This window comes from Salvelinus alpinus, chromosome 24 (genome assembly GCF_045679555.1).
Source record: "Salvelinus alpinus chromosome 24, SLU_Salpinus.1, whole genome shotgun sequence".
Taxonomy (NCBI): domain Eukaryota; kingdom Metazoa; phylum Chordata; class Actinopteri; order Salmoniformes; family Salmonidae; genus Salvelinus; species Salvelinus alpinus.
This window is the reverse complement of record NC_092109.1, coordinates 4,641,562-4,664,388: the sequence shown is the minus strand read 5'-3', so window position 1 is coordinate 4,664,388 and position 22,827 is coordinate 4,641,562. Positions and strand designations below refer to the sequence as shown.

The 22,827-nt window shown below is 46.5% G+C and overlaps 1 protein-coding gene across 2 annotated transcripts in view; it reads left to right on the top strand.

Annotated features, from left to right (window-relative positions):
* LOC139551730 (calcium/calmodulin-dependent protein kinase type II subunit beta-like) overlaps positions 1-22,827 on the top strand; it is a 65,302-nt gene that overhangs the window by 39,926 nt on the left and 2,549 nt on the right. For both annotated transcript variants that reach the window (XM_071363030.1, XM_071363029.1), the window contains exons 15-20: positions 19,286-19,345; positions 20,151-20,189; positions 20,801-20,846; positions 21,777-21,852; positions 22,248-22,342; positions 22,554-22,793. In XM_071363030.1, the coding sequence (XP_071219131.1) occupies positions 19,286-19,345; positions 20,151-20,189; positions 20,801-20,846; positions 21,777-21,852; positions 22,248-22,342; positions 22,554-22,789 (552 nt within the window). In that variant the 3' untranslated portion in view covers positions 22,790-22,793. The remainder of the gene's footprint in view (positions 1-19,285; positions 19,346-20,150; positions 20,190-20,800; positions 20,847-21,776; positions 21,853-22,247; positions 22,343-22,553; positions 22,794-22,827) is intronic.

The window sequence follows — 22,827 nt, the reverse complement described above, 5'->3', positions numbered from 1 at the left end:
GTTGGTAACAGGCTGATTGGTCAGCTATTTGAGCCAGTAAAGGGGGCTTTACTATTATTGGGTAGCGGAATGACTGTAGTTTCCTTCCAGGCCTGAGGGCACACGCTTTTTAGTTGGCTTAAATTGAAGATGTGGCAAATAGGAGTGGCAATATCATCTGCTATTATCCTCAGTAATTTTCCATCTAGATTGTTAGACCCTGGTGGCCTGTCATTGTTGATAGACAACAATCATTTTTTCACCTCTTCCACACTGACTTTACGGAATTCAAAAGTACAATTCTTGTCTTTCATAATTTGGTCCGATATACTTGGATGTGTAGTGTCAGCGTTTGTTGCTGGCATGTCATCCCTAAGTTTGTTTATCTTGCCAATGAAAAAGTCATTAAAGTAGTTTGCAATATTAGTGGGCTTTGTGATGAATGAGCCATCTGATTAAATAAATGAAGGAGCCGAGTTGGCTTTTTCCCCAAAAATGTAATTTAAGGTGCTCCAAAGCTTTTTACTATCATTCTTTATATAATTTATCTTTGTTTCATAGTGTAGTTTCTTTTTCTTTAGTCACATGATTTCTTAATTTGCAGTACGTTAGCCAATCAGTTGGGCTGCCAGACTTAATTGCCATACCTTTTGCCTCATCCCTCTCAACCATACAATTTTTAGATTCCTCATCAATCCAAGGGGATTTAACAGTTTTTACAGTCATTTTCTTAATGGGTGCGTGCTTATTAGTAACTGGAATGAGTAGTTTCATAAATGTGTCAAGTGCAGCGTCTGGTTGCTCCTCATTGTAATCCAAGATGGCGTAGCAGTCGGACGTGTCTTTGTTTGTCCTGTCCCGTGTAAATAGTCTTCGTATTTTTCGTATACATTTCGTATATATTTTAATTTCACTTTCCATCTAGGAACTGAATATACATTCCTACATTCCGCCTAACCCAATGTGGTACGGACCTGCTATTTTTTTTATACTTTAGAACCGTAACCCCAATCAGAAGCTAGCCAGATAACTAGCTACTAGCTAGTAGTCAGTTAGCCACTGCTGCGGTCTTCACCCTCAACTCGGACACAGCCAGCTTCAATACCGGGCCAATACCTGCCAGTCTGCAAGCGCGATATCAACCCAGAGCATATAGGACTGCTTTTTCTCTACCACATCACCGGATTCCTGACGCAAGCTCTGGACAATTACACCGTATCATCACAGCTAGCTAGCTGCAACCGAGTGGCTACTACTGGCTAACACCTCTGTCCCGAAGCAAGCACCAGTTAGCCTTGAGCTAGCCTCGAGCTAGGCCCATCTGCCGGCTAGCTGAAGAGGTCTACCAGCGAATTCTTGGGCTACAATACCAGCTACAAGCTAATTTAGCCATTTTTTTGCCGCTGCTAGTAGCTTTTACCTTCTGCACAGACACCAGCCCTGTTATTAGCCTGGATATTACTCACCAATTTACCAGCATCGGACTGTCTCTCGACAACAACGCCGGATTCCTGCCGTAATCCCTGAGCCACTGCTTCTGATCCTCACAGCTAGCTTGCGGCTAGCGCAGCTAGCGCCACTGCCACGAAGCTAGCACCAGTTAGCAAACACAATTCTACAATTCACAACCTCTCTTTCGCCATCGCCATCTGGCTTGGATTCTCTGTCGACACGACCACGTCTGAGCAGACCCCCTCCGTCTGAGCAGACCACCCCCCGGGCTACTAACTTTAAACGCCGCGTGCTAGCTTAGTGGAGGCCTCCCTGCTCCATCTACGGCTGCCCCCTGGACACTATGATCACTTGGCTACATAGCTGATGCATGCTTGACTGTCCATTAATTCACGGTACTCCATTCTGTTTATTTGTGTTTTATCTGTCGGCTCTGTGCTTTAACTCAGGATCTGTGTGTAGTTAATCCGACCCTCTCTGCCTAGTCGTCGCCATTTTTACCTGTTGTTGCTGTGTTAGACTAGCACCCTGTTATTGCTGCTGTTATCTTACCTGTTGTTTTAGCTAGCTCTCCCAATCAAGACCTGCAATCACTTTATGCCTTATTGTATGTCTCTCTCAAATATCAATATGCCTTGCATACTGTTGTTCAGGCTAGTTATCATTATCATTGTTTTGGTTTGCAATGGACCCTGTAGTTCCACTCTCCGTACCTCTGATACCTCCTTGGTCCCACCCCCCACACATGCGGTGACCTCACCCATTGAGACCAGCATGTCCAGAGATACAACCTCTCTTATCATCACCCAGTGCCTGGGCTTGCCTCCGCTGTACCCACGCCCCACCATACCCCTGTCTGCACATTATGCCCAGAATCTATTCTACCACGCCCATAAATCTGCTCCTTTTATTCTTTGTCCCCAACGCTCTAGGCGACCAGTTTTGATAGCCTTTAGCCGCACCCTCATCCTACTACTCCTCTGTTCCTCGGGTGATGTGGAGGTAAACCCAGGCCCTGCATGTCCCCAGTCACCCTCATTTGTTGACTTCTGTGATCGAAAAAGCCTTGGCCTCATGCATGTCAACATCAGAAGCCTCCTCCCTAAGTTTGCCTTACTCACCGCTTTAGCACACTCTGCCAACCCTGATGTCCTTGCCGTGTCCGAATCCTGGCTTAGGAAGGCCACCAAAAATTCTGAGATTTCCATACCCAACTATAACACTTTCCGTCAAGATAGAACTGCCAAAGGGGGAGGAGTTGCAATCTACTGCAGAGATAGCCTGCAAAGTTCTGTCATACTTTCCAGGTCTATGCCCAAACAGTTCGAACTTCTAATTTTAAAAATTAATCTCTCCAGAAATAAGTCTCTCACTGTTGCCGCCTGCTACCGACCCCCCTCAGCTCCCAGCTGTGCCCTGGACACCATCTGTGAATTGATCGCTCCCCATCTAGCTTCAGAGTTTGTTCTGTTAGGTGACCTAAACTGGGATATGCTTAACACCCCGGCAGTCCTACAATCCAAGCTTGATGCCCTCAATCTCACACAAATTATCAAGGAACCCACCAGGTACAACCCTAAATCCGTAAACATGGGCACCCTAATAGACATTATCCTGACCAACCTGCCCTCCAAATACACCTCTGCTGTCTTCAATCAAGATCTCAGCGATCACTGCCTCATTGCCTGTATCCGCCACGGGTCCGCGGTCAAACGACCACCCCTCATCACTGTCAAACGCTCCCTAAAACACTTCTGCGAGCAGGCCTTTCTAATCGACCTGGCCCGGGTACCCTGGAAGGATATTGACCTCATCCCGTCAGTTGAGGATGCCTGGTCACTCTTTAAATGTTACTTCCTCACCATATTAGACAAGCATGCTCCGTTCAAAAAATGCAGAACCAAGAACAGATATAGCCCTTGGTTCACTCCAGACCTGACTGCCCTCGACCAGCACAAAAACATCCTGTGGCGAACTGCAATAGCATCGAAGAGCCCCCGCGATATGCAACTGTTCAGGGAAGTCAGGAACCAATACACGCAGTCAGTCAGGAAAGCAAAGGCCAGCTTTTTCAAGCAGAAATTTGCATCCTGTAGCTCTAACTCCAAAAAGTTCTGGGATACTGTAAAGTCCATGGAGAACAAGAGCACCTCCTCCCAGCTGCCCACTGCACTGAGGCTAGGTAACACGGTCACCACCGATAAATCCGTGATAATCGAAGACTTCAACAAGCATTTCTCAATGGCTGGCCATGCCTTCCTCCTGGCGACTCCAACCTTGGCCAACAGCCCCGCCCCCCCCGCTGCTACTCGCCCAAGCCTCCCCAGCTTCTCCTTTACCCAAATCCAGATAGCAGATGTTCTGAAAGAGCTGGAAAACCTGGACCCATACAAATCAGCTGGGCTTGACAATCTGGACCCCCTATTTCTGAAACTGTCCGCCGCCATTGTCGCACCCCCTATCACCAGCCTGTTCAACCTCTCCTTCGTATCATCTGAGATCCCCAAGGATTGGAAAGCTGCCGCGGTCATCCCCCTCTTCAAAGGGGGAGACACCCTGGACCCAAACTGTTACAGACCTATATCCATCCTGCCCTGCCTATCTAAGGTCTTCGAAAGCCAAGTCAACAAACAGATCACTGACCATCTCGAATCCCACCGTACCTTCTCCGCTGTGCAATCCGGTTTCCGAGCCGGTCATGGGTGCACCTCAGCCACGCTCAAGGTACTAAACGATATCATAACCGCCATCGATAAAAGACATTACTGTGCAGCCGTCTTCATCGACCTGGCCAAGGCTTTCGACTCTGTCAATCACCATATTCTTATCGGCAGACTCAGTAGCCTCGGTTTTTCTAATGACTGCCTTGCCTGGTTCACCAACTACTTTGCAGACAGAGTTCAGTGTGTCAAATCGGAGGGCATGTTGTCCGGTCCTCTGGCAGTCTCTATGGGGGTACCACAGGGTTCAATTCTCGGGCCGACTCTTTTCTCTGTATACATCAATGATGTTGCTCTTGCTGCGGGCGATTCCCTGATCCACCTCTACGCAGACGACACCATTCTATATACTTCCGGCCCTTCCTTGGACACTGTGCTATCTAACCTCCAAACGAGCTTCAATGCCATACAACACTCCTTCCGTGGCCTCCAACTGCTCTTAAACGCTAGTAAAACCAAATGCATTCTTTTCAACCGTTCGCTGCCTGCACCCGCACGCCCGACTAGCATCACCACCCTGGACGGTTCCGACCTAGAATATGTGGACATCTATAAGTACCTAGGTGTCTGGTTCTGGCTAGACTGCAAACTCTCCTTCCAGACTCATATCAAACATCTCCAATCCAAAATCAAAGCAAGAATCGGCTTTCTATTCCGCAACAAAGCCTCCTTCACTCACGCCGCCAAACTTACCCTAGTAAAACTGACTATCCTACCGATCCTCGACTTCGGCGATGTCATCTACAAAATAGCTTCCAATACTCTACTCAGCAAACTGGATGCAGTTTATCACAGTGCCATTCGTTTTGTTACTAAAGCACCTTATACGACCCACCACTGCGACCTGTATGCCCTAGTCGGCTGGCCCTCGCTACATGTTCGTCGTCAGACCCACTGGCTCCAGGTCATCTACAAGGCTATGCTAGGTAAAGTGCCGCCTTATCTCAGTTCACTGGTCACGATGGCTACACCCACCCGCAACACGCGCTCCAGCAGGTGTATCTCACTGATCATCCCTAAAGCCAAAACCTAATTTGGACGCCTTTCCTTCCAGTTCTCTGCTGCCTGCGACTGGAACGAATTGCAAAAATCTCTGAAGTTGGAGACTTTTATCTCCCTCAACAACTTTAAAAATCTGCTATCCGAGCAGCTAACCGATCGCTGCAGCTGTACATAGTCCATCTGTAAACTACCCACCCAATTTACCTACCTCACCCCCCATACTGCTTTTATTTATTTACTTTTCTGCTCTTTTGCACACCAGTATCTCTTCTTGCACATGATCATCTGATGATTTATCACTCCAGTGTTAATCTGCTAAATTGTAATTATTCGATTTATTGCCTACCTCATGCCTTTTGCACACATTGTATATAGATTCTCTTTTTTTCTACCATGTTATTGACTTGTTTATTGTTTACTCCATGTGTAACTCTGTGTTGTCTGTTCACACTGCTATGCTTTATCTTGGCCAGGTCGCAGTTGCAAATGAGAACTTGTTCTCAACTAGCCTACCTGGTTAAATAAAGGTGAAATAAAAAAAATAAAAATAAAAATTACACACCACAGACCAGCAAATATTCTTTACATCATCAACATATGAATCACTACAAAACTTATTGTATGACCTCTTATACACTATATTAGGCCCAGCCTTTGGAACTTTGGTTTTCCTAGATATGGCTATTATATTGTGATCAATCACTACATCCTATGGATTTGGATACTGCTTTAAAGCAAATATCTGCAGCGTTAGTAAAAATGTGATCAATACATGTTGATGATTTAATTCCTGTGCTGTTGGTAACCACCCTGGTAGGTTGACTGACAACCTGAACCAGGTTGCAGGCACTGGTTACAGTTTGAAGTTTTTTTCAGAGTGGGTAGCTTGATGATAGCCAGTCAATATTTAAATCACCCAGATTTAAATATACTTCTCTGTTGATATCACATACATTATCAAGCATTTCACACATGTTATCCAGATACTGACTGTTAACACTTGGTGGCCTATAGCAGCTTCCCACCAGAATGGGCTTTAGGTGAGGCAGATGAACCTGTAGCCACATTACTTCAAGAATATTTAACATTAGATCGTCTCTAAGCTTTACAGGAATGTGATTCTGAATATAGACAGCAACAACGCCTCCGTTGGCATTTCTGTCTTTTCGGTAGATGTAATAACCATGTATTGCTACCACTGTATCATCAAAGGTATTATCTAAGTGAGTTTCAGAGAAATGAGTCAGAATATGAATGTCATCTGTTACAAGCAAGTTATTGACTTCATGAACCTTGTTTCTTAGGCTACATATGTTAATATGGGCTATTTTTACTTTTCTGGGTTGCTTGATTGTTTTTGATGCTTTACTGGGAAGCTTATCAGAGGTAGACTTACTCATGTTATTTACATTGGAGCTGATAGTGCAGGGTGAGCTGCATAAAGTGGTCTTCCTACTATTGCACACCGCCTCAGTGCTAACAGTGTAACTCTGGTTTATACACTCATGATTACTGCTTACAATAGCTGTAGGATAAACAGATGTATTCGGTGCAATTAGGGGTACATCAATTTAATTACTTACATTGTGTTTGCCAATGCCCCTAAGATCATGTACATTTGATGCAGCATTATGACAACTCGTTGTCACAATGGTAGGGATTAACTGAGCAGGTCTTGGATCATTTACCAGTCATTGTTTCAACGCAGCCTTGACATGCGTGGACAGAGGCCAGGAGCCAAGATGATTTGGATGGGCTCTGTCATTCCTGTAGAGTGACTCCAGCAGAGCTACAGTAACCTTTTAGCCAGATGTGTAATGCCAGCAGTCTGCTAAATCTTTCACACCCGCGGCCCAACGATGGTACTGGACCTGAAATTATTGGCCTTTTTTTGGAGTCTTTAAATGCTAAAATCAGTTCTTTAAAATTAATTTTCAAATGTTCTGAGCTAGCCCTCCTGATGTCATTTGACACCACATGGACTACGACAGTGTCAGCTCCCGGCATCTGTGGTAGAACAGTCGGAAGCAGCCTTATTATGTCCTGTACTCGTGCTCCTGGGTAGCACAGGGTTTTTGCCTTGGGGACCGAGATCTTTCTCACCATAGAGCTGCCTATGATGACAGCTGGTGATGTTGAATGGGCCGGTCTCTCAGGCAGCCTCACATTCTGGGAGCTCCGAGGATCTGAACCCGAGGTAGAAGCCACCGGAGAGGGAGACAGAGCCGAGGACGAAGACGCAGGTACTTCCAGATCCGATCTTGATTGGTAAGTCACCACGGACGAAGGCGCCGGAACCTCTGGATCCAGGGCGGCAAAGCTGTTTCTGGTCTGTCAGTTCCGGGCTCAACATCTCCATGGAGACCCCGTTGCCAGAGGACGCCTTCTTCGACTTCCACGGCGAGTGACGTACCTCCATGGCTGGTTGGTTGGGTCGAGATGAGCTCCGTTCTCCAGGGAATGGGGAGACCCCTTCGGGGATGTGGAGCCAAAACGGCGGCAAAACTTCCACCAGACCAGAGCGGCGTCCGGCTACTGGGATGGAAGAAAAATAAAAGGAGGTGGCGTGGGTTCCACAGTAGCTTATGTAGGTTTGCTACTTGCTTGCTAAGAGTAGCTACTTCACTCCTGTAGTCCTGCAAGCAAGCAGTTGCTACATTGAAAGTCAGCGCGGTCCACATTGTCCCGGAACAACATGACAGGAGAGTGACAGGTAAATAAAAAGGGAGAGTAGCCCATTATTTTCCGGTGTCTTGCTCTGTATAAATAAAATTTATTTCCTGGCTCCAGCAAATGTATTCAAAGTGAACAAAACAGAGTGATAGGAAAACATAACTATACAATGAGACTGTCACACAGGCCTACAGTGTCATAGTGTTATGCTGGTGAATGAGGACCCAAAAGCGACGTAATAGTAACAGAGTCTTTATTCCAGTATTAAACAAATAATGATTCTCCTGGATATTATCAATGGTCAATCCAAAACAGGAACTGAAATCCTCTCGTCAATAGAGAGGAACGACTGGAGACGCGACCACAGACTGCAGGTCGCTTCAGGAAGGCACTGGCCGTAGCTGACATAGACACCTGCTCACACGCAGCATCTGAAGAAGGCAAAGAACACGACAGGGCGGAACAAGGACACAGGAACAGCAAACATCAAACAAGAATCCGACCAGGACAGAAGCGGAAAACAGAGGGAGAAATAGGGACTCTAATCAGAGGGCAAAATAGGGGACAGGTGTGAAAGAGTAAATGAGGTCGTTAGGAGAATGAGAAACAGCTGGGAGCAGGAACGGAACGATAGAGAGAGAGAGCGGGAGAGGGAGAGAGGGAGGAGGAGAGAGAGAGAGAGAAAGAGGGAAAGAACCTAATAAGACCAGCAGAGGGAAGCACAGGGACAAGACATGAAGATCAAAGACAAAACATGACAGTACCCCCCCACTCACCGAGCGCCTCCTGGCGCACTCGAGGAGGAACCCTGGCGGCAACGAAGGAAATCATCAATCAACGAACGGTCCAGCACGTCCCGAGATGGAACCCAACTCCTCTCCTCAGGACCGTAACCCTCCCAATCCACTAAGTACTGGTGACCACGTCCCCGAGAACGCATGTCCATGATCTTCCGTACCTTGTAAATAGGAGCGCCCTCGACAAGGACGGGGGGGGGGGGAGGGAAGACGAACGGGGGCGCGAAGAAAAGGCTTGACACAAGAGACATGGAAGACAGGGTGGACGCGACGAAGATGTCGCGGAAGAAACAGTCGCACAGCGACAGGATTGACGACCTGAGAGACACGGAACGGACCAATGAACCGCGGAGTCAACTTGCGAGAAGCTGTCGTAAGGGGAAGGTTACGAGTGGAAAGCCACACTTTCTGACCGCGACAATACCTAGGACTCCTAATCCTACGTTTATTGGCGGCTCTCACAGTCTGCGCCCTGTAACGGCAAAGTGCAGACCTGACCCTCCTCCAGGTGCGCTCACAACGTTGGACAAAAGCCTGAGCGGAGGGAACGCTGGACTCGGCGAGCTGGGACGAGAACAGAGGAGGCTGGTACCCAAGACTACTCTGAAACGGAGATAGCCCGGTAGCAGACGAAGGAAGCGAGTTGTGAGCGTACTCAGCCCAGGGGAGCTGTTCTGCCCAAGACGCAGGGTTTCGAAACGAAAGGCTGCGTAATATGCGACCAATCGACTGATTGGCCCTTTCTGCTTGACCGTTAGACTGGGGATGAAACCCGGAAGAGAGACTGACGGAAGCACCAATCAAACGACAGAACTCCCTCCAAAACTGTGACGTGAATTGCGGACCTCTGTCTGAAACGGCGTCTAACGGGAGGCCATGAATTCTGAACACATTCTCAATGATGATTTGTGCCGTCTCCTTAGCGGAAGGAAGCTTAGCGAGGGGAATGAAGTGTGCCGCCTTAGAGAACCTATCGATAACCGTAAGAATCACAGTCTTCCCCGCAGACGAAGGCAGACCGGTAATAAAGTCTAAGGCGATGTGAGACCATGGTCGAGAAGGAATGGGAAGCGGTCTGAGACGACCGGCAGGAGGAGAGTTACCTGACTTAGTCTGCGCGCAGTCCGAACAAGCAGCCACGAAACGACGCGTGTCCCGCTCCTGAGTAGGCCACCAAAACCGCTGGCGAATAGAAGCAAGCGTACCCCGAACGCCGGGGTGGCCAGCTAACTTGGCAGAGTGAGCCCACTGAAGAACAGCCAGACGAGTAGAGACAGGAGCGAACAGAAGGTTACTAGGACAAGCGCGCGGCGACGCAGTGTGAGTGAGTGCTTGCTTTACCTGTCTCTCAATTCCCCAGACAGTCAACCCGACAACACGCCCTTCAGGGAGAATCCCCTCGGGGTCGGTAGAAGCCACAGAAGAACTAAAGAGACGGGATAAGGCATCAGGCTTGGTGTTCTTATTTCCCGGGCGATAGGAAATCACGAACTCGAAACGAGCGAAAAACAACGCCCAACGAGCTTGACGTGCATTAAGTCGTTTGGCCGAACGGATGTACTCAAGGTTCTTATGGTCAGTCCAAACGACAAAAGGGACGGTCGCCCCCTCCAACCACTGTCGCCATTCGCCTATGGCTAAGCGGATGGCGAGCAGTTCGCGGTTACCCACATCATAGTTGCGCTCCGATGGCGACAGGCGATGAGAAAAGTAAGCGCAAGGATGGACCTTATCGTCAGAGTGGAAGCGCTGAGACAGAATGGCTCCCACGCCCACCTCCGAAGCGTCAACCTCGACAATGAATTGTTTAGTGACGTCAGGAGTAACAAGGATAGGGGCGGATGTAAAACGCTTCTTGAGGAGATCAAAAGCTCCCTGGGCGGAACCGGACCACTTAAAGCAAGTCTTGACAGAAGTCAGAGCTGTGAGAGGGACAGCCACTTGACCGAAATTACGAATGAAACGCCGATAGAAATTAGCGAAACCGAGAAAGCGCTGCAACTCGACACGTGACTTAGGGACGGGCCAATCGCTGACAGCCTGGACCTTAGCGGGATCCATCTGAATGCCTTCAGCGGAAATAACAGAACCGAGAAATGTGACAGAGGAGACATGAAAGGCGCACTTCTCAGCCTTCACGTAGAGACAATTCTCTAAAAGGCGCTGGAGTACACGTCGAACGTGCTGAACATGAATCTCGAGTGACGGTGAAAAAAATCAGGATATCGTCAAGGTAAACGAAAACAAAAATGTTCAGCATGTCTCTCAGTACATCATTAACTAGTGCCTGAAAGACAGCTGGAGCATTAGCGAGACCGAACGGCAGAACCCGGTATTCAAAATGCCCTAACGGAGTGTTAAACGCCGTTTTCCACTCGTCCCCCTCTCTGATGCGTACGAGATGGTAAGCGTTACGAAGGTCCAACTTAGTAAAGCACCTGGCTCCCTGCAAAATCTCGAAGGCTGACGACATAAGGGGAAGCGGATAACGATTCTTAACCGTTATGTCATTCAGCCCTCGATAATCCACGCAGGGGCGCAGAGTACCGTCCTTCTTCTTAACAAAGAAAAATCCCGCTCCGGCGGGAGAGGAAGAAGGCACCACGGTACCGGCGTCGAGAGAAACAGACAGATAATCCTCGAGAGCCTTACGTTCGGGAGCCGACAGAGAGTATAGTCTACCCCGAGGGGGAGTGGTCCCCGGAAGGAGATCGATACAACAATCATACGACCGGTGAGGAGGAAGGGAGCTGGCTCTGGACCGACTGAAGACCGTGCGCAGATCATGATATTCCTCCGGCACTCCTGTCAAATCACCAGGTTCCTCCTGAGTAGAGGGGACAGAAGACACAGGAGGGATAGCAGACATTAAACACTTCACATGACAAGAAACGTTCCAGGATAGGATAGAATTACTAGACCAATTAATAGAAGGATTATGACATACTAGCCAGGGATGACCCAAAACAACAGGTGTAAAAGGTGAACGAAAAATCAAAAAGGAAATGGTCTCACTGTGGTTACCAGATACTGTGAGGGTTAAAGGTAGTGTCTCACATCTGATACTGGGGAGAAGACTACCATCTAAGGCGAACATGGGCGTGGGCTTCCCTAACTGTCTGAGAGGAATGTCATGTTTCCGAGCCCATGCTTCGTCCATAAAACAACCCTCAGCCCCAGAGTCTATCAAGGCACTGCAGGAAGCAGCCGAACCGGTCCAGCGTAGATGGACCGACAAGGTAGTACAGGATCTTGATGGAGAGACCTGAGTAGTAGCGCTCACCAGTAGCCCTCCGCTTACTGATGAGCTCTGGCTTTTACTGGACATGACATGACAAAATGTCCAGCAGAACCGCAATAGAGGCAAAGGCGGTTGGTGATTCTCCGTTCCCTCTCCTTAGTCGAGATGCGAATACCTCCCAGCTGCATGGGCTCAGTCTCTGAGCCGGTGGGAGGAGATGGTTGAGATGCGGAGAGGGGAAACACCGTTAACGTGAGCTCTCTTCCACGAGCTCGGTGACGAAGATCTACCCGTCGTTCTATGCGGATGGCGAGTGCAATCAAAGAGTCCACGCTGGAAGGAACCTCCCGGGAGAGAATCTCATCCTTAACCTCAGCGTGGAGTCCCTCCAGAAAACGAGCGAGCAACGCCGGCTCGTTCCAGTCACTGGATGCAGCAAGAGTGCGAAACTCTATAGAGTAATCCGTTATGGATCGATCACCTTGACATAGGGAAGCCAGGGCCCTGGAAGCCTCCTTCCCAAAAACTGAACGATCAAAAACCCGTATCATCTCCTCTTTAAAGTTCTGATAATCGTTAGAACACTCAGCCCTTGCCTCCCAGATAGCTGTGCCCCACTCCCGAGCCCGACCAGTAAGGAGTGATATGACGTAAGCGATCCGAGCTCTCTCACTAGAGTACGTGTTGGGCTGGAGAGAGAACACAATATCACACTGGGTGAGAAAAGAGCGACACTCAGTGGGCTGCCCAGAGTAACATGGTGGGTTATTAACCCTAGGTTCCGGAGACTCGGAAGACCAGGAAGTAGCTGGTGGCACAAGACGAAGACTCTGAAACTGTCCAGAGAGATCGGAGACCTGAGCGGCCAGGGTCTCAACGGCATGACGAGCAGCAAACAATTCCTGCTCGTGTCTGCCGAGCATTGCTCCCTGGAACCCGACGGCAGTGTTGAGAGAATCCATAGTCGCTGGGTCCATCTTGGTCGGATTCTTCTGTTATGCTGGTGAATGAGGACCCAAAAGCGACGTAATAGTAACAGAGTCTTTATTCCAGTATTAAACAAATAATGATTCTCCTGGATATTATCAATGGTCAATCCAAAACAGGAACTGAAATCCTCTCGTCAATAGAGAGGAACGACTGGAGACGCGACCACAGACTGCAGGTCGCTTCAGGAAGGCACTGGCCGTAGCTGACATAGACACCTGCTCACACGCAGCATCTGAAGAAGGCAAAGAACACGACAGGGCGGAACAAGGACACAGGAACAGCAAACATCAAACAAGAATCCGACCAGGACAGAAGCGGAAAACAGAGGGAGAAATAGGGACTCTAATCAGAGGGCAAAATAGGGGACAGGTGTGAAAGAGTAAATGAGGTCGTTAGGAGAATGAGAAACAGCTGGGAGCAGGAACGAACGATAGAGAGAGAGAGCGGGAGAGGGAGAGAGGGAGGAGGAGAGAGAGAGAGAGAAAGAGGGAAAGAACCTAATAAGACCAGCAGAGGGAAGCACAGGGACAAGACATGAAGATCAAAGACAAAACATGACACATAGGGCTGTAGCCTACTGTGATTACTGAGAAATTAGCTTTACATAAAGTAAATACATGCTGATATGCTAATATTTACATAGGGTAACATGCTGATATTTAGTCCTGCTGTTATGTCTGTAATGTCAACTTTTCCCCCCCACTTTAGTTGCAGAGAATCAGAGAGGGCTACAGTCTGGAGAGTGCTGCTAAGATAATTAGATGAGCATACGCAGATATAGACCCAGACATAGCAGAGTTTCTGAAGGAGGATGAGGATGCCATCATAGACATTAATGTATCCTTCGATGGCACTTGGCACAAGAGAGGATTCACTTCCAACTACGGGATAGGTGTGTTCATTGGTGCTGGTATCAGCAAGCCATAGAAAATGGAGGCCATACATTTTTTAATAGAGAGTGGTACCTGTATATCATAGGATGTCAAATGATAACGTCCTCAAAATAATGTAGCACGGAGGAACCCAGAATGCAAGTGAATGTCTGAACTCTGTAATATGGTCGCGATGCCCTTAAACTGTCTTCGTGGGCAAAAGCCGCATTGACGGAGCAGCCAGTATGGCAGTAGCCATGTTCAATGAGGGAGCCACTGCTATAACAAATGTGATGAACAGATTGTGGCTTGACGGCACTTTGGTGACATTGGAGCAATCAGAGAGGAGTTGTGAGAGCTCATGCTGCTTCAATGGAGTGTGCCAAGCGTAGGCACAGGTCCCATGACACAGTCAAGAAAGTAAAGCGTCACCAGCAACAACTCAAAGAGCGCCTTACATATGGGGCAGGCATAGCTGATTCATCTTCTGCACATTTTCAACAGCCATACAAAATCCTTGTATGTGACAAATTGACCAAAGTGATATGAGAATTTGCTCAAAACTGCATTTTTGCCCAATAGACCAGTATTCCTTCTGCCCCCCCACCCCCCCCCCCCTTAAAAGATTTAGATGCACTATTGTAAAGTGGCTGTTCCACTGGATGTCATTAGGTGAATGCACCAATTTGTAAGTCGCTCTGGATAAGAGCGTCTGCTAAATGACTTAAATGTTAATATGCTTTATTGCTTGAAACAAATGTATTAAACATGCTAATGTATTTGTAAAATGTATATTTGATGTTTGTCTGTTTAGAAGTGATATATGATTAAGAGTTTAATTAATGTGACATAAATTGCCATATTTATGGAAAGTGCATTTTAATTGCATTAGCCTATCGTTATCTCCATTTTATCAAAATGACATGATCCAGGTGCGCCAATTAATTCTTCTCAGTCTTCAAAGGACATACATTCCCATTATTCCACACACAGGTTCTTAGATCTTAGTCAGAATTTTACAGAGGCTTTTTTTAATATCTTGTGTCGTTTTGATTTTAAGTGTCATTTTATATGTAAATATATGCAAAATATCCATCCGTCATACGTGAATAGGGTTTTTAAAATAATTTTTTATTTATTTATTTATTTAACCTTTATTTAACCAGGAAGGGCTCATTGAGATTTAAAATCTATTTTTCAAGAGCGTCCATGAAATAATCTGTAAAAGTCTGATCATTGAGTTTCTTATCACAATAAAACAAAACAAAACTTTCTGCCTTGAAGCAATGTGTTGAAAAACAGATTATTGTAAAATGCAAATTAGTGCATATTTGCCTCATTTGCATATAATTAAAACGTATATAATACAATAATATATTGTATTTATGTATACTTTCAACTGGTAAAGTTTCAGTCTGATGAGAGTAAAGGGAGAAAAATCCCTATTCGCCTGTGGTGCCTGGCCTTGAGCGTGGTTCAGATTCATTTAGATCTGTGGACCATACCTTTTGAATGGCTTGCTCAGAAAGTTTGTATATATTATAGAAATCAGTCCTTTCTCGGGCCCAGATTATTTATAAATCCCATAATTGGATGGTTCGGTAGTTGGGTTTCATAAGGGCCAGCATAGCTGACTTAAATTGTAAATAGAAAAAGGATTTGCCTCGTAATGTGTATGTCTTTCAAATTTTGGAATATTCTCAAACTATTACTGTCCATGATATCCGCAAGGGTACGGATTCCACATTTGGACCATTGGGGGGATGCAAAAGGCCACCCTCAAGATCGCAAGGCATTATTTTGAAATATTGGAGTACGGGCATGCTATTTTGATTCCCAGTTAAGTTGTTTTTCAATTTTACGCCAAATAGAAATTGTGTGAACATAAGCTGTTCTATAGAATAGAGTTTTAGATGGGTGAAAAATTACAATCGATGGAGTTTCGCCAGCCTTAAGGACAGATTCTGCTGGCATTGGTACACTAACACAACATAGGATGAACACACAGATTACACACATTAAACAGTATCCCAGCCACATATTTCACCTGTGACCTTTGATCTGAGGGCAGAGCTGTCAGGTGTATAACCTATCCTCAACCTCTAATCTCCATCTTTCTCCCTCCATCTTTCCATCTTTCTCTACCCTCTCTCTCTGTCTCTCGCTCTCTCTGTCTCTCTCTCTCTCTCTCTCTCTCTGGGTGGCAGGGTGCAAATCTCAGATTATTTCTCTCTCATGATTAATCTGTCGTCATGTAATCTTTCTCTGTACAACCATCTGCACTCCCTCCTTCCCCCTCTCTTACTCTCTGTTCCTCTCTCACCGAAATCACAGCAGCACTCTGCAAACTACACTAGAGCTACAGAGCCTAGTGAGAGTACATGCACCCCCTTGTACAGTTGTCACATTTTGCTAAAATGTCATTTGAAAAAGTGTAACATTTAATGTTCAACACAACCTGCTCCACATTTTCAAAGAGAAAGTATAGAAATGTTTCTAAATTAAAGGTCCAGTGCAGTCAAAAAAAAACGTGGTCACCAGGCAGTCCAAAAAACGTCATCCCGCTCCATCCCAACAAGCTGAAATTTCAGGCAGTCTTTTTTCCAAACAGCTCTTACAATAAAAGGGGATTTTCAGAATTTTTACATTTTCATAGTATTATTCCAACCTCATAGGTGCTGGAGTGTTGGTCAGGATCAACACAAATGTTAAAGGAACAAAGCCCAGGTCTTTTGAATACCTAATCCTGGGAGAGAGTTGTATTTTCCAGCGGGCCCATAATCACATTTTTATGCAAAAGGCTCACTAGAATGGCTTTCCAAGAGTGTTCCTGAGGGGTCCAGTGTCAGTGCTGGCTTAAATATCCTTCAAAATCAGATACAAGGTTTGAGTATTGCTGTCCATCAATGACTCCCAACCCAATTGAGCTTGAGCAATTTTGACAGAAACAATGGATATACTGTATGCTGCCCTAAGAGTTGGTAGAATCTTATTCAAAATGATTTACAGCTGTAATTGCTGCCAAAGGTGCTTAACTCTAGGGTCTGAAGACCTATGCAATCAAGACATCTTAGGTTGTTTTTTAGTTTTTTTAGAAAATGTTCTATAGTTTTCCTTCACTTTAAAAATGTGGAGCTGCTTGTGGCGATCAATAGGAGACAAATGCAAATGTAATACATTGTTAGATTTCATTTTAAGGCAGCAAAATGTGACAACTGCAAGGGGTGTGTAGACTTTCACTAGGCACTGTACTTGGGTTCAGAACACAAGCACACACACACACACTAGTGTATCTCCCTATGAGCAACGGGCAGTTGTGATCTAATCTGTGCAGCCCAGTGGTTACATACTGTAACTAACAGGAATGGACCAGGACCACTTACTCTACCTCTTTCCCTCTCTCTGTCTGAATCACCCATTCATCTATCCTCTCCACCCCTCTCTCTCTCTCTCCATCAACCCCCGCCACCACCACCTCAAGGATGAAATGGCTTCTCTTACGCTGGGTTGGGTGTGTTTGAGTGTGCATGTGTGTGTGTGTGTGTGTGTTCTGTCGGATGAGAATGCTACTCTTGCTGTGTGTCTGAACTTTGGGAACCAGGAAGACAGACATAGAAGCTACAATATCATCCGCTGCACCACTGGCGTCGCTTAGCAATCATCTCAATACACACACACACACACACGTTTTTTCTCTCATATTGTTGCTATGGGGCAGTATTCTGCATCCACTAGCTATGTATCCATTCCTTTTATATCCACCATATAGGAGCGTAATCGGTGTCTGGTCTCTTACATTTCAATGATTTATGTGTTTGATTATTTTATTGTTTCTATATTGTTCTAGGCTCATTTGTGTAACTGTAAATCATTCCTTTTTTACATACAATCCACACTCATCCTCAGCATTCTTCATACCCCTTATGGTGTTCATGTCCGTCTCACTCTCTCCTCCATCTCATCACTTCATCCAGAGATGGAAATCCAGCCCCAAAATGCACATCTTGGTGAGGATATCATTGTAGCCCTCTTCCCCCCTCTTCCTCCATTTTCTTCTCTCTTTCTCTCCACCCCTTTTCCTCTCCCTCCTCCCCTGTTTCTTTCCTCTTCTTCTCTCTCTCCATCCTCTTTTCCTCCTCATCTCTCTTCTTCCCCTCCTCTTCTCCTGTCTGCCTTCTCTATCACATGTTCAATTGTCTCTTACTCATCCTCTCTTCGTGAGTCACTTGTCAGTGATTGCTCATTCAGACAGTCCACCTGAGAGTGTGTGAGAGAGACAGACAGACAGATGTGCTATGCTGCATTGTTACGAGTTGTGATATGACAAAGTATTATCCGACTTGGTATGAGGGGCTAGCCATTCTCCCAAACACAATCAGTTATTGTGTGTGTGTGTGTGTGTTTCCTCTCTCTTTTCTAGTCTCTGAAGTGTCTGTGTTCTGGTTTATGTTGTTGGTCTTGGTCAAATATGCCACGTTCCAGGTTCCACTGAAACTTCTGATATGCTTTGATATGATTGATGGAATTGGAGTGCTTCTCGCTACATCTCACACATGCTCGTTGGGTAGGTGGTACAGCGGAAAGGGGAGTGGCGGGTATGGGTAGGGTCGCAGATGAAGAGACCTAATCCAATTCAGCTCTAAACCATTTGACCTGCTGAGCTTGCAGTTGATCAGACTTGTGTTCTATGAGCTGTAGGTTGTCTATCTATCTCGGCTCAATCACTTCTAACCCAGCCCACACACACTTACCACACCCTTCGATAGCCTCAATCACCTCTAATCCCACCCACACACACTAACCATGCCCACGATAGGCTGGCTGCACACTAACCAGAAGCTCTGATAGGTTGGCTGCACACCCACTGACTCACAGTATTGATCCTGCCCAGTATGTCAGTCCAGTGCGATTGAATGAGTCCGTTTCCTGATAGATATAGACCACAGCCATATTAGCCTCAGTGGGGTCGTAATATGCCACTAAAGGAAGCGGTTCAATTCCCTATTCCTTTCATCTATCGCTCCATCTACACTTCTCTCTATATATCTGTCAATTAAAGGTAAGTCATGACATAGCACAAGTGGGGGGGTGGTCTTGACGTGAATAAAATAAATAAATAAACTGTTGTAGGATGTTCTGCACTGTTCAACCAATCCAGTAAATGTGGAGGAGGAGTTGAGATGGAATGTCGCCTTGTTAATGTCCAAAAAACAGAAGTCACGTCACAGGCTCTCTCTTCCATTTCCCCTGAAAACCGGAACATCCGGTTGTTTGCGACCCCGCTGAGGCTAATATGGCTGTGGTCTATACTATCAGGAAACGGACTCATTCAATCGCAATGGACTGATATACTGGGCAGGATCAATACTGTGAGTCAGTGGGTGTGCAGCCAACCTATCAGAGGGTGGTCCGGGGGTGGCAGCTTAACCACTAGACCAGCCTCCGGCACATATGCCTTTTATCTATCCTCACCCACATCCTTACACCCACACCTCTCACTTTCCCTGTCTGTTGTGCCATAATTTAACCCATTGTTTTTTTTTTGGTCCACTGCTGCAGCCTAACAGCACGAGAAACAGCACAGTCACCAGCCCCAAAGGAACCCCCTCTGCTGCACTGGTACACTCCTCCTTTTATATATCACTCCATCTCCCTCTGTCTCTATTCAACTTTATTCTCTATTTGTCTCTGTCAAGTCTCAATTTCCTCTGTGTTTTCGGTTGGTCTGTATCTGTTTTTCTCACTGTCTGTCTGTGTCTGTTTATCTTTCTCTCTCCATGTCGATCGATCTGTCTTTGTCTCTGCATCTGTCTCTCTTTCTGTCTTTGTCTTTGCCTGTCATAACCCCTCATCGCCTACCTGTCAGTATTGGTTCTGTGTGCGTGTGATTATTTGCATGTGTGTTTTTTGTGTGTGCGACTATGTTTTACATGTCATGCTCAGTCAGGTTGTAATGGCGTTCAGGTGCCGTCATCGAGTAGCTACCATGACTAACTGGTTGAAGCGCAGTCACCAGTCATTGCCCTGTGACATTTGGTCTATTTGTGGGTGATGGCGTTGTTGTGTGTCACTCAGGTGAAGATATGGGTGCTGGTTGGCTTTGGGTTTTGATTTGGGTTCATTTTAGGTTCTTGCCAGTGTGAGAGTGCATGGCTATGTGAGACTAGTTTTGGGATTTAGTTTTCTGAGAGGAATTCTTCATATTACCATTTCCTTCCATTAAGCCTTTGATAAGCCTTTCACAGGGGGAAAATCTCTCTTTCTTTTCCTTAAATTTAACCAGTCTTCTTCTCTCACTCTCTCCCTCCATATCTCTTTCTCTCTCCTTTCTCCGCTCCTACAACTCTGCTCTCGAGCATCCCTATTTCATCTCTTGTGTGTCATATCTTTCTCTCTGTTTGTTTCCCCCTCTATCTCTCTATAGGAGCCTCAGACCACTGTTATCCATGTGGATAGGAACAAGGTACATCCTCCTTCCATCCCGCCTTTTTCTCTACGCCTTTCAGTCCTCTCATCTTTGTCTTCTCTTGCTTTGTCCTTGGCAAGCTGGTGTGTTTGAGTATTATAGCGCATGCATGCGCACGTGTGTGTGTGAGAGTGAGTGTGTCCGTGCGTGCGTGTCTATCATGACTCCTGGTTGGAGAGTGTTGTGTGGGTTGTAGGTCTGGTCTTTGTGTTTTTTTTAGGTCTGGTGATCCTGCATTCCGCAGTCAGACAGGCCTGGGAACAGCTGCTTTGTATAATCACATTGACACAAAACTACCCACACTATATTATGTGGAGATATATTGTCCACTATCGCCACCTTGTGGAAGTAAATGGAACTGGGCTCTGTGTGCCATGTCTTGCAACATTTGGTGGTTTAGACTGGTATAGATCACTGCATGTATGGACAGCACACTGGATGTGTGTCATATTTAAGGTGGAAAGCAGACGAATGACCTGTTTTGTGTGTGTGTGTGTGTGTGTGTGTGTGTGTGTGTGTGTGTGTGTGTGTGTGTGTGTGTGTGTGTGTGTGTGTGTGTGTGTGTGCGCATTGATATGTGTCATTGACATGTCTCTCTGTGTCTACAGGACTCATCTGACAGCAACACCACCATTGAGGACGAGGATGTGAAACGTGAGTCTGACAGACACACACACACACAGAAAAGAGGGAGAGTAAAAAGGGAGGAGAGGGGAAGGAGAGAGGAAGGAATGGAGAAAGAGAGAGGAAGGAAGGGCATTTTAGGATGTCCAGCAGCTAAGTATACAGTAAGCTCTCCTGCTGGGCTGCTGAAAGAGAGAAAGAGCAAGGGATAGGGGGAGGGATAAAGGGATAGAGGGAGATGGACCTTCCCTGGTAAGTCTTATCTATGTACAGGAATAGCATGATGAGCTCAACGTGCCACACAGGCAATGAGAGAGGGTAAGAGGGAAGGAGAAAGGGACAGAGCGAAAGAGGAGTAGGAGAGGAGTGAGGGAAAAGAAAGACAGAAGGAGGGATTACGAGGAAAGGGAGAGAAAGAGAAGAGAAAGCGACAGAAAAGAGAGGAAGAGAGTTAAAGAAAGAAAGGAGTTCTCCATTGAGGATGAAAGACTTTTCCAGGGAAGGTTCTAGTGACTGTAGCCCAGTGGACTATATCTGGTCAAGTCTTTCTATTGGAGAGGTCTTCATTCTGCATGGCCCTGCATATACCTCTATGGAAACCTGAGTGGCAGGACTGTACATTATGGGTGAGTGTGTATACCATGCTAGGAAAGGGTGTGTGAGTGTACTTATGCGAGGCTCAGAGGATGAGAGAGGGCGATGAGAGGGCAATAAAAAGAGAGCGAGATGAATGAGAGGATTTGCCAACATGAATAGCAAGCAGTCTGCTGAGTAACTCTGCTATGACAACATAGTTACACAATGCAGTGTGTGTTTGTGAGTGTGTGACTATGTTTTGTATGTGTGAATGTACAGTATGTGTGTGAGCTTCTGCTGTGTGTTCGAGAATGTAACAATGTGTTGCTCAACCGTTTTACTGTCCCGTACCTGTGGTCACTATGTTATTGGTTCCCTCTGCAGTGCGAAAACAGGAGATCATCAAGATCACTGAGCAGCTGATTGAAGCTGTCAACAATGGAGACTTTGAGGCCTATGCGTGAGTACACTACAACTCGCAGTCTGAACCTTACCATAACACTACAACTCACAGCCTGCGACCTGAACCTCACCATAACACTACACATCTGAGCCTGCACCTGGCCCCAACACTGCAACTCCCAGACTGCACCTCACCCTAATAATGTCTGCTATATTATTGTGCGTAATAAGGTAATTTTCCCAGAGATCAGTGCATTTTAGCTAAGGCAAAATGGTGCCCTATTACTCCTAGCCTGCGCCTCACTATAACAATTCAACTCCCATTCTGCACCTCACCATCACCCTACAACTAGAGGTTCTAAACTGAAATTGCTTGGCTGCCATTGTAGCCTGAGCTGTTGCGTTGAGCTGATTTGTTGTGAGCGGATGTGTTGTATTGTGTGTTTTCAACAGGAAGATCTGTGACCCATGCCTGACGTCATTTGAGCCAGAGGCCCTGGGGAACCTAGTGGAGGGCATGGACTTTCACCGGTTCTACTTCGACAACCGTAAGACAAGTATTACACGACCACTACACAACCACTACACAACCATTACACAACCACTACACAACGATTACACAACCATAATAAGACAACAAGTGTAGACAACCGTAAGACAACCATTACACAACCACAAACAGGTACCACAAACAAACCTTTCGCGCCCCCCCAACCACACAACTATTATACAACCTTAAACATCTATTTCTCCCTCTAGTTCTCTCTAAGAACAGTAAGCCCATCCACACCACCATCCTCAACCCTCACGTCCACCTGATTGGTGAAGACGCCGCCTGCATCGCCTACATCCGGCTCACGCAATTTGTCGATGGCACGGGCCGCCCACGCTCCAGCCAATCAGAGGAGACGAGGGTGTGGCATCGCCGGGAGAGCAAGTGGCAGAACGTTCACTTCCACTGCTCTGGAGCACCGGCCGCACCGCTGCAGCAGTAAACCGGTACACATAAACACACACACGCACAAAACCACGT